Source organism: Pelodiscus sinensis, chromosome 15 (genome assembly GCF_049634645.1).
Source record: "Pelodiscus sinensis isolate JC-2024 chromosome 15, ASM4963464v1, whole genome shotgun sequence".
Classification (NCBI taxonomy): domain Eukaryota; kingdom Metazoa; phylum Chordata; order Testudines; family Trionychidae; genus Pelodiscus; species Pelodiscus sinensis.
This window is the reverse complement of record NC_134725.1, coordinates 10,886,485-10,898,322: the sequence shown is the minus strand read 5'-3', so window position 1 is coordinate 10,898,322 and position 11,838 is coordinate 10,886,485. Positions and strand designations below refer to the sequence as shown.

At 51.4% G+C, this 11,838-nt stretch overlaps 1 protein-coding gene across 1 annotated transcript; it reads left to right on the top strand.

The window, feature by feature from the left end:
* The first annotated feature begins 2,805 nt into the window (after nt 1–2,805).
* PEBP1 (phosphatidylethanolamine binding protein 1) lies at nt 2,806–11,691 on the top strand. Its single transcript, XM_075898146.1, has 4 exons — nt 2,806–2,980; nt 6,619–6,728; nt 8,317–8,417; nt 10,407–11,691. The coding sequence occupies exons 1-4, from the start codon at nt 2,846–2,848 to the stop codon at nt 10,622–10,624; spliced, it is 564 nt and encodes a 187-aa protein (XP_075754261.1). The 5' UTR covers nt 2,806–2,845; the 3' UTR covers nt 10,625–11,691.
* Nucleotides 11,692–11,838: the final 147 nt, after the last annotated feature.

Below are 11,838 nucleotides of genomic sequence, written 5' to 3'. Positions count from 1 at the left end.
CCTCATGCCACCCCATATTAGGCAAGAATTATTATTCTCAGGTTAGTGATAGGGAAATTGAGGCACACATCAGCTGAGTCAGGAATACAATTAGGAACAGAACCCAGGAGTCCTGACTATCTACCACATGTATGTGTTGCACAACCCTACCACCACCCACTACTTCTAGCAGGTTCTAAACCTGGTAACTGCAAACAAGTGGTCAGGGATTGCAACCACTCTACCCTTCCCAATGTTGTTAATAGGGAAATACCAGGCAGGCTAGAGAGGTCTCTGTGTGGAAGTGGCAAGTGCTTTAAAATACTGTATTTTGGTAAGTACATGACTAGAGATGAAATTAATTTTTCCTCTGTACAGTCTGTTTAAGTGTAACACCTACTTCAAAAGTGTCAACTCAACAGTTTTTGGGGAAGTGTCACAAAAGGTCAAGCTACCCCAACACCCTTTACAATAGTTAGTCTCATAGAATTATGTCATTAATATTAATCAAATGATTAAACAGGTTCAACCAGTCAGGAAAATCATCTTTCCCTTCAGGCAGCCTGTTTGCAACAGCAGATTTCAACCGGGACAGAAAGCATAGCCTGAGGCCCCCCTAGTTAAGGAGAAGTGATGGCAGCCTACCCAGTTATCTCTTCAGATTCTAGTAGTGTTTTCTGTTTTAGGATTGTAAGTTTTAAAAAATGCAAAGCAGATCTCCACTCACTATGGCCTAACAATCACTTCCTCTCCAGAAACCAAATGGGCCTACTTGTGGTAGTTTAGGCAAACAGTCCCTTCATCACATTTGCCTAAAGTATTAAGATCCTTGTTTAAAAGAAGAAAGTTTATAGTTCTTGGGGTTGCATGCAAAGGAGATTTTCAAAATACTTTCTCTATGCTCCTGACCTCCTATATTTGTTAGTCTCTATGGTGCCACAGGAGGACTGCTTGTTGTTTTCAAAGTTGCAAGTGTGGAGGCAGGAAAAGGTAATAAGGGAATTTGTGTACAGCCATCTTGGGATAAGGAGCATCTGGGTGGAACTAAATAACTGTTAACCATTGGTGTTTGCAATGGGAAGGAGACTAATTGTTATTGTTATTATATTTAATAGACAGTATATAAACTGCTTCATAATTGCTTGTATTCGAGGGCTCCCCCCCCCCCCCCCCGCGCGAACCAGTTTGTCCCTTGCTGCAGCTCGTAATAAAACTGCCTCTGGCTACTTGTTGCTTAAACACAACACAGAGTGAAGGCTTGTTTTCTTCCACACAAGACATAGATGAAAAACTTAAAAAACAACAAATAGTCTAGTAGCACCTTAAAGACTAACAAAACATGTAGATGGGATCATGAGCTTTCATGGGCACAACCCACTCCTATCATCTTAAGAAGTGGGTTGTGCCCACGAAAGCTCATGATACCATCTATGTTTTTTTTAGTCTCTAAGGTCCAACTAGACTCTTTGTTGTTTTTTAAGTTTTTCGTGATACAGATTAACTCTGAAGCTTTAAGACATAGACGGCTACCCCCTCAGACTTTCCTCCATGCTGTGATTGCACAGAACTCAGCCAGGATATTAATAAACACTTGGTTCATGCTCCACAAACACTCTAACACAGTCCTGCAAACTTCTATTCGCTGCTCCCCTGGCCTGCAGAATTCAGAGCTGACCTCTATGGAAGGGCTATAAATCAGCTGGATCTTCCTTGGGGTACCTGTGGGCTGTATCTAGACTGGCCAGTTTTTCTGGAAAATCAGCTGCTTTTCCGGAAAAACTTGCCAGCTGTCTACACTGGCTGCTTGAATTTCCGCAAAAGCACTGACGATCTCATGTAAGACTGTCTCTGCTTTTGCGGAAATACTATGCTGCTCCCATTCGGACAAAAGTCTTTTTCCGAAAAACTTTTGCACAAAAGGGCCAGTGTAGACAGCAGAGATTTATTTTCTGCAAAAAGGGCCCGATGGCGAAAATGGCGATTAGGGCTTTTTTGCAGAAAAGTGCATCTAGATTGGCCACGGATGCTTTTCTGCAAAAAGTGCTTTTGCGGAAAAGCGTCCTGCCAATCTAGACGCGCTTTTCCGAAAATGCTTTTAACGGAAAAACTTTTCCGTTAAAAGCATTTGTGGGAAATCATGCCAGTCTAGACGTAGCCATGCTGTATAGGGGTTGAGTCACTCCTGCCAGCTCTGGATCACTTCCTAGGCCTGGGAAACATGGAGAAGGGACAGGCTGGGAGGCAGAGAAGGGGAGGGCACTCCAACCTAGTGGCTATTCCCAGCTGCTCCAATGGGAGCAATTGGTAACTGGTGCAAAGGAAAGATACCTCAGGGCTGCTCTATCCCAGTGTTTCTCAACCAGTGGTACAAGTACCCTTAGGGGTACTCAGCAGACGTCTTAGGGGGGTACTCAACACAACTGAAATTTGGAGAAAACTGCATTTGTGTTTTAAGTTTCACAGCACTTTATTATTTTGTACTTTACACTCAAAATGTCTTTGCCTGCCCGGCTCCCATGAAGTTGCTTAAACCAACCTGCTGCCAGGGTAGGAGAAATGGGGCGACTCAAAACTGTAGGTCCTGGGGGCACTTTTTTATTTTTTGGAAAAGGCGGCAGGAAAAGGTTGAGAGACTCTGATCTCACCCGGGCTCCGTGAGCGCCGCCCGCAGCCGCCAGGCACGAAGGGGCCGGGCAGAGGCTGCGGCAGGCGCGGGCTCGTGGGCTCAGCTCCGCGGCCAGCCCGTGCGGGGGACAGGCCCCGCCCCCTGCGGCCCGAGCGGCCAATGGGAGCCGGGCGGGGGGCTGGGAGGCGCCGGGGACTGGCGGGCCGGGCTGTCGCTCCGGGGCGCGAGGAGCGGGCGAGCATGGCGCTGGAGCTGGGGCCCTGGGACGGGCCGCTGAGCCTGGGCGAGGTGGAGCAGCGGCCGGCGCGGCCCCTGCGCGTGCAGTACGGGCCGCTGGAGATCGACGAGCTGGGCAAAGTGCTCACCCCCACCCAGGTCGGCGGGGCGGGGCGGGCCTGGCTGCAGCCCGGGGAGATCGCGGCCCGGCGGGGGGGCGGGGTGCAGGCGCTATAGCGGGGGAGGGGCGGGGTGCAGGCGCTATAGCGGGGGGTGCAGGCGCTATAGCGGGGGGTGCAGGCACTAAGGCGGGGGGGGCCGTGGGCGGGCGCGGCGGGGGGAGGGGCGGGGTGCAGGCGCTAAGGCGGGAGGGAGACGGGGGGGGGCGCTGCGGGCCCGGGGTGCAGGCGCTGCGGCGGGGGGAGGGTGGATGCGGGGCGCGGCGGGCCCGGGGTGCAGGCGCTGCGGCGGGGGGAGGGTGGATGCGGGGGCGCGGCGGGGCCGGGGTGCAGGCGCTGCGGTGGGGGGAGGGTGGATGCGGGGTGCGGCGGGGCCGGGGTGCAGGCGGTGGGGTGGGGGGAGGGTGGATGCGGGGTGCGGCGGGGCCGGGGTGCAGGCGCTGCGGTGGGGGGAGGGTGGATGCGGGGTGCGGCGGGGCCGGGGTGCAGGCGGTGGGGTGGGGGTGGATGCGGGGTGCGGCGGGGCCGGGGTGCAGGCGCTGCGGCGGGGGGAGGGTGGATGCGGGGGTGCGGCGGGGCCGGGGTGCAGGCGCTGCGGCGGGGGGAGGGTGGATGCGGGGTGCGGCGGGGCCGGGGTGCAGGCGCTGCGGCGGGGGGAGGGTGGATGCGGGGTGCGGCGGGGCCGGGGTGCAGGCGCTGCGGTGGGGGGAGGGTGGATGCGGGGTGCGGCGGGGCCGGGGTGCAGGCGCTGCGGCGGGGGGAGGGTGGATGCGGGGTGCGGCGGGGCCGGGGTGCAGGCGCTGCGGTGGGGTGGGGGGTGGATGCGGGGTGCGGCGGGGCCGGGGTGCAGGCGCTGCGGTGGGGGGGAGGGTGGATGCGGGGGCGGGCCCGGGGTGCAGGCGCTGCGGTGGGGTGCGGGGTGTAGCCGGTGCTGAGTCTCAGGCCGGTTGCATTGGGCTCACACCGCTCCGCAGGGTTGTGCTTCCTCCGGCACCCGCCGTTCCTCTCCCTGAGCTGTGGGCCCGTGCGGGTTTGCCGGGGTCCACACCCCGCGAAATGCCCTAGTGATCCGGGGAAACGCCCCACGGGTTTATCCCCCTTCCTGGCAGGCATTCTGGAGCCAGGCCCCCACGACCCACCGCCAGCGGCTGCCTGGTCACTTCTGGCAAATCCCTACCCTACAACCCAGTAAAGTGGAACCATTTTCAGTTTGAGTGATTATGGGAGACGTGGATCCCCGCTATCAGAGTGTCCCACATACTGAGGAAAAATGGAGGTGCCTTTTGGGTTCACTCTTTGTTTCCTGTCTTCTTTTAAAAAGAAGGAAAACTTAAAAACCAACCACAGAGTGGTCGTGGCAGCTGAAAATGGCACATCCAGTCCTAGCTCGTACTGGGACGATGCCAGCGTTTGTTGCTCAATGTTTGTCCTATCTTGTCCACACACTGGATCACTATTTGATTTTGGAGAAATTATGTCACAGCAGCCCAGATTAAACTGATCAGCTCTGGAAGGCAAGTGCTCCATTCCCTTTCTGAGTGTTGGATAAATCTGGAAAGGAAAAGCTCATTTCTGCTTCCATGGCTGTGGAAATAGTCATATCCTCCCGTGTGCCTGGCATTGCACCTAGAGCTGCCCAGGGCCCCTAGCAAAGCCTTCCCTCCCTCACTTGTATAAACCTCTGCCCACACACCTCCTTTGCCCAGCTTCAGACAGGAGCGTTATCCATTCAATTCCTTCTTTGGGGAGCCGTGAACTGAGGCCACTAGTACCCCAGATCCACGCTGGGGAAGGCTTCTGAGGGTGAGATCTGGATCAAAAAGCTTGCTCCCTGTGCATACTTCCAGCACCCCCTCTTTTCAGCAGCCCATTCGCAGCTGTGCAGGGCTCACAGCTTCCCCCTCCCTTTCCCAAAAACAGGGATGCTGGGAAATGTAGCCCCTTCCCTGTTCCAGGGCCAGCTCTCTAGGCAGGGAGCTGGCCAAGGAACTACAGCTCCCAGGGTACCGTGGGCTCCCTATCATGCCCTGCAGGCACTGCCCTGCGCATCTAGGAGGAAGGGAGAGAAACCCGTTGATCTTCCAGTAGCTGCATCTTATCTGCAAGCTCCTTGCTGCCTTTCCCCCTCATACAGCATCTTGCAGAACGAGACAAGGGAAGCAACTGGAGAGCTGTCCCGAGGGCTGGGACAATTTCTTTTGCAAAATAGAGTATTCTACCAAGAAGTTAGTTAATAGCAGGGGTAAGTATGGGAGGGCTTCCCTGGGGGAACTGGTGAAGCTTGCTGAGAAAGACGAGGCAGTAAAGCTGGGGTGATTTTGTTGTGGCTACAAACAAAGGAGTGAATGCAAGTTCTTGCATGTGCTCAGAAATTCCTTCTAGACAAGAGCCAAACAGAAATTATCTAGCTTCAGGGAGCAGCTGAGTTAGTTTGTACAGCATAAACTTAAAAAACCAATGTGTTCATTTTTTTAATTGTATCCTTTGGTATATATGGCTGTGACTATTTTCTTCCACTATTTGATCTGAGGAAGTGGGTCTGGCCCACGAAAGCTCATCACCTAATAAACCATCTTGTTAGTCTTTAAAGTGCTACACTGTCCTGCATTTTGCTTAAAAAAACAACATTGCACCAGAATTAAAGAGGCAGTAGTTAACAGGTCTGACAGTGCTGACACATTCTGTACATTCATATGCACTTATTAATGCACACTGATGGGAGCAGCTGGAGGCCGGGGGAGGATCCTGCCAAGTGGGGAGGGGGAGGGAGGAGAATGGGGTCGCTGGGGCAGCAGCTGTCCACCTGGTGCTTGGCCCTAGGTGGCCGGGCCATGTGGCAGCCAGCAGAGCTGGAAACGGGGCCATGGTGAGCTTGCCCCAGAAGGGACAGCCTCTCTGCAGTTTTCCCGCTGCTGTGTGGGAAAGTGGACGGGAAGCAAATTTTTTGTGCAAATGCGCACCTTATGGGGAACTCTAGTGGGCGGGGCTAATTAAAAGCTGAGGGGTGCGGCCTGGCAATGTGCCGCTGGTGCATGGAACTGCTGCTTTAGAAAGCAGTCCTGCAGTAATTGGATGGAATCCTCCTTGGGTCTGTACCAAAACTGTGCACACTGAGTGTCCATTTTGCAGGAGGGTGGAAAATTCCACCCTGTCAGAAAGTTTCTGCTGTCCAAGTAAGCAGTAAATGTGTTCCACAACAGAGTCAAGGACTAACCTTGATGGTTGGTGACACGCATCAGCTAGTTATGCTTCACTCTGCCTGGATGAATAGATGTCTCATTCTTAAAGAGTTTGCATTCAGGTCCTTGTCACAACCAGGGAGGCGCCAAATGCTGCAGTTTGTGTGGGTTAGTTGTATTCCTATTCTAAGTAGAGGAAGAAATTCAGGTCATGAAAATGTTATTAAAATGTTTCATTTTTTTAGGTCTTCTCTAGCAGAGGTCTCCCTTCTGGTATAATGAAAACTGGTCCATGTGATAACATTTATCCTGGTGTGTCAAACACATGCCCAGTATAACATCTAGGTTGCAGCAACTGGAGAGGAGTGGTGGATGTTCTATGGAGAGGTGACTGTTTTCCTCGTTATTTAATGAATGGCATTCAACTTAATTATTGTAGGTTCAGAACCGCCCAACCAGCATTGAGTGGGATGGCTGTGATCCACAGAAACTCTACACTTTGGTTCTTACTGACCCGGATGCTCCTAGCAGGAAGGATCCAAAGTTCAGGTAACACAGCTGGGGAATTTGGGAAGTTTCCTTCTCTCGTCTGCCATCAAGGACAACAGCTTAGCCATTGAGCTTTCATGCTGCCTCTTCCAGCTGATAATTGGTGCAGCAGAACTAGGGATGTAAGTGACTAGGCGACTATCTGATAAGCAAATGCGTTTCGGGTAGTCGAATAGGAACTCGAATAGTTGCTTCCCTCTCTTCCCCTTGCTGGCTTTATCCGAGAGAGGCAGCAAGGGGGATGGACAGGAGCTGGTGCTGGGGAGAGCTGGCTTGAAAACCGGTTCTCCCACTGCACCGTCTTGGCTGGGGAGACAGAGGGCAGCAGGGAAACAGCATGAATGGGGATTGAAACAGTCGCACTCGCGCTGGTCCCACTGCTGCGCCTCTCCCTTTGGAAGGTACAAGAGCCACTTGTGGCTCCTGTACACTTCAAAGGGAGATACCCAGAGGGATAGCGAGCGCCTCCTCATTAACGAATCAAGTAGTCAGTGGAAATTCCATCAACTACTTGATTAGATGATTAATCAAAATTTAATATCCCGAAGCAGAACTGAGGTAGAGGGTTGATGTGACTTGCCAGGTGACTTGCAGTGAGCCTAGATCAGGGGTTTCCAGCCTTTTTAAGCATGAGATCACTTTTTGAATTTAAGTGCAATCCAAGATCTACCTTAAGCCCAAATACCCTTGTCCTGTCTCCTTTGTGCCCCTTCTCTGAGGTCTCATGTCTCCTTCCCCCACCCTCTCTCACTTTCACCAGTCTGGGGCAGAGGGTTGGGGTGCAGGCTCTGGTCTTGTATAAAGGATTTGGAGTGTGAGAGGGGCTCTGAGCCTGGGGCAGGCCGTTGGGGTGCTGGAGGGGGTTCTAGGTGCAGGCTCTGGGAGAATGTTGGATGCAGGGGTGCTCTGGACTAGGGCAGAGGCCTGGGGTGTAGGAGGGGGTTCATGACTGGGGTAAGGTTTCAGGACGTGGGCTCCAGCTGGTCCCTGCTTACCTCAGGTAGCCCCACTGCCAACCAGGAGCTAAGGCAGCCTCACCCCTGTCCTGGCCCTGCACCACTCCCAAAAGCTGCCAGCAAACTCCATCCCGAATCCTGCTGTGCCCCCCTCTGCTCTGTGGAGATAGGATACAGAGAGGGAGAGGGGGCACCTTGACATTCGCTCCCCCTCCTCCACCTTGCACTGAATGTAGGAGGCTCCTAAGGGGTCAGCTCCAAGGTAAAGGGCAGGAGATGCACAGCAGTGGGCTGAGGGGCAGCTGTAAGTGCTGTGCTTGACAGCCTCTTGGCCAAGATCTACCAGCAGAACCCGATTTACTGGTTGGTAACCACTGGCCTAGAGCAAAGCCTGAAACAGAACCCAGCTCTCGTGTGCCTGAACATTAGCCAGTAACCGTCTTTCCTCACCTAGACATCTCAGGAGGTGGACACCCTCCCCACCCCCAACAAGATGTGAGTAGGGATACACTCTGCTTCTAAGAGTCATCTTCCTGGTGGTCAGTTTAACGTGGCGATTCCCAAAATCTTTAGACTGTTGGTTCTAATTTGAGCATGCTTTTTTTTTTTTTCTTCCCCCCTTCCCCCCTCAGGGAATGGCATCACTTTCTGGTTGTCAACATGAAAGGAAATGACATCAGCAGTGGGAGTGTCCTTTCTGATTATGTTGGATCTGGGCCACCCAAAGGGACAGGTCAGTAAATATTTGCACATCTCACTAAGGTCCTGCATGGACTACCGCTGGACTCCTTGCTACTCTGACTGCTACAGGACTCAGACAGGGCAAGCAAATCCATGCTGTTAACATAGTGAATAGCTGAACCCAAGCAGGAGCATGCAGGGAGCAGTCATGTACAGAGTAAATGAAGTCACCATCTTGATAGGAAAAGCTACCCTACAGAAAAGAGGAGTGTAGAGTAGGGATGTAAGAAACTAGACGACCACCTGATAAGTGTTTGCTTATCGGGTAGTCGAGTAGGAACTTGATTAGTCACTCCTCCCCCCCACCTACCTTGCTGCCTCTATCAGAGTGGGAGATGATACCAGCTGCTAGGAATCTCATCTCTTCTGCAGAAATATGGTGTTTGTCTGCCAGTCTGTTAAACTCTTATATTGCTTAGAACAAGCAGTAGGTCCAGGAGACTAGAACGGTTCTGTATTTGGGAGCTGGTGCAATTTGCATTAAAAACTGCTACACTGCAGATTAATTATTTGCAGTATGTGTTCAGTATAGGGATGTAAGAGAGTAGTCAAGTACTCAACTACCCGATAAACCTAAGCACGTTGCAGGGGCGGGGGGGAACCTTTCTGACCTGCAGAAAAATCATTTGGGGGGAGGGGCTGGGGGCCACACACAAGTGAGAAATCCCTGACTGAGAAGGAGAAAGACACTCCCCAAATTCTCCTTGCACACCAGAGCCTGGAGGGGCTAGTAGATTTTGTGTGCTCCAGCCCTTGCGGGCCAGATACAAACAAGCTGGGGGTTACATTTGGCCCCCGGGCCTGAGGTTTCCCACCTTACCAAGTTTACCAGGGAGTCAAATACTCAAGTACTTGAAACCCCGCCCCCCCCCACTTGCTGCCTCTATCAGAGACAGCTGGGAAGGTGGCTTAAAAACTGGTTCCCCCCCAGCACTATCTCCGCAGTGCCGCCTGCTCCCCCCTCCTGCACTGCCAGCCATGGCTGCCAGGAACAGGGGACTGCGGGGCCTGATGCGAGCTGGGACTGAGGCATCCTGGCTTGTGCCAGTCTGGCACCGCCATGCCTCTGCATTTTAAATGTAGTAAAAGCCGGGGAAGAGGCTCTTGCTACATTTAAAATGCGGAGCTGCAGTGGTACCAGCTCTTTCCCAGCTCACACCTCTCCGGGACCTACCCCTACTATGACTCTGCAGTTTAAATGTAATAGGAGTCAGGCTCATTGACTACATGATTAGTCAGTTACTTGCCTCTTAACATCCCTAGTTCAGTAAATGCCAACAGTTCAGCCACCAGCTCTAAAGATTGGTATTAGTCACTTCTTTCCTGCACCCTCCTCAAACCTGGGAAAAATGGAAGCTCTGTGACAACTTTAGTTGTGCTGGTAAATGTCAGGATTCTTTACAAAGGGGTGAGCTGAAACTGTGCATACATCTTATCTTTATAAATCGACAGCTGATGACCCTTGCAGTGTCAAATGCTGCCATGCTTGGCAATTCCCCGAGTCAGTGCACTCTAGAATTGCCTTGCTGTTCTTCTGGGTGTCCAACATGTTTTCTTACCAGACTTGCCTGGATTGTGCCAGAAAAATACAAATTGTCTTGCTCTTCCACACACAACAGCTACGTACACCATGTACTTTTATCTGTCTTCAGCCCTAGTCTAGTAAAGGGGACAGAACTAATGAAAATGGCTGACATGGTAGTGCCATTGTATGCTTAATATCTAATGTCTATTAATATCTTAATATTTAATGTGCACTTATCTAATGTCTGCGCTTGTTTTGTTTTCACATTCCCATGCACTAGTTATGATAGCCTCAGTGGGTGTAGAATACCAGGTTTGTTTGCTTGATACACAACAAGATTGAGCAAATATGTAATGATCACAAGGTTTGTCATAATGCATTCTTTGGGGGGGGGAAAAAATATTTTTTTTCTCCTTTTCTAACATTGCCTGTCTGTCTCTCTCACCCCATCTGCAGGACTTCACCGGTATGTGTGGCTGGTCTACGAGCAACCCCACGCATTGAACTGCAATGAACCCATCCTCACAAATCGATCTGGTGACAAACGTGGGAAGTTCCAAGTGGCGTCTTTCCGTAAAAAGTACAAGTTGGGAACCCCAGCTGCTGGCACGTGCTATCAGGCGGAGTGGGATAGCTATGTGCCAAAACTCTATGAGCAGCTGTCGGGGAAGTAGGGGGAGGGCAACCCTAAAGCCTCTCACCCTTGTTCCTGCACCCCCAAATCCCATCACCTAGAAGAAAACTAGCTTTGAGTGAGATGTACCCATAGTCTGAGAGTTTGACAGAACTCATAGTGTTGGAGTAGAGCAAATTTAGTCACTGTCTCTCCTGCTCATGGGGCCAACTTTCTTTTCCCCCAGCTCTATGCTGACTCTACAAACAATTATTGGGTGGTACAAGAGCCCCTTATCTGATGTACTGTCGTGACCTGAACCTGCTTCAGTATTAATGTACCTCTTGCATGGGGCAGAGGGAGGTGTGCTTCAGTTGTTAGCAAGTAGTCCCTACACAGGCAGGAATAAAGGGAAAATGTACCATTTATTGGGTTAATTTCTGCAGAAATCACTGCTGCCTAGAGAACTACAGTAATACAGTCCAGAAATATGCAAAGATGAATGCTTAGAGTTGATGATACTTCCTGGCCCATCTTGAAAAGCCTGTGTCTTTGAAACTCCTTGGTTTGGGGAGAGCGAATATGACTTCTGTTTCTCTTCCTTCATAGTAAAAATGAGGTTTTTTGGTAAGATCTAATCTGTTCTTGCATGTTCCTACCTCCATGTGCAATCTTAGGTCAAACTTCACAGCTAGTGTGGAAGCAGATGCGATTTACAGTAGCAAACATTCTAAACACATGTAACCCTGCCTTTATGCAGCCATATGAAGTAGCAGGGGGAAAAACAGATTCACTAAACACTGTTGCGAGCAGATTGCTATGGTACAGAGGGATCCCATCACATCTAACCAAGGAGAGCTACTTTCCAAACAGAATTTCAGATGTTGCTGGAGGTGTCAGCAGGTCAGAGATGCTCTAGGGAGCTGCTGTGTTCCACACCTGTATCAGTCTGACCTGGAAACCTGCTGGATCCTTTAATTTAACTATATAGGGGGGAAAATTTGACCCTGGTAGCTTTTGTTGAACAAAGGAAATTTAATGGCGGGGCTAATGTTGAACATTTCTGTTTGTGCAAGTTGTGCACTACTTGCTGTTTGCTTATAGTTCAATTAAAAAGGACAGACTCAATGGACTTGAATGTGCTTTTATTCCCCGTCTTCTGACTTTGCCTAGGTGCCTTCAGATCACTTTTTGTGAAACTCCTTGGGGGTAGGATGGGGTGGGGGAGCTGGAATGCAGGAGAAGGGAAACTCTCAGCCAGTGCTTTCAGCAAAG

What these genes read in the sequence shown, in the direction of transcription:
- PEBP1 (XM_075898146.1), top strand. Translation starts at nt 2,846, where the DNA reads ATGGCGCTGGAGCTGGGGCCCTGGGACGGGCCGCTGAGCCTGGGCGAG. An exon ending in AAGTGCTCACCCCCACCCAG is followed by an intron (nt 2,981 to 6,618) that starts GTCGGCGGGGCG and finishes TAATTATTGTAG; the next exon opens with GTTCAGAACCGCCCAACCAG. An exon ending in AGGAAGGATCCAAAGTTCAG is followed by an intron (nt 6,729 to 8,316) that starts GTAACACAGCTG and finishes TTCCCCCCTCAG; the next exon opens with GGAATGGCATCACTTTCTGG.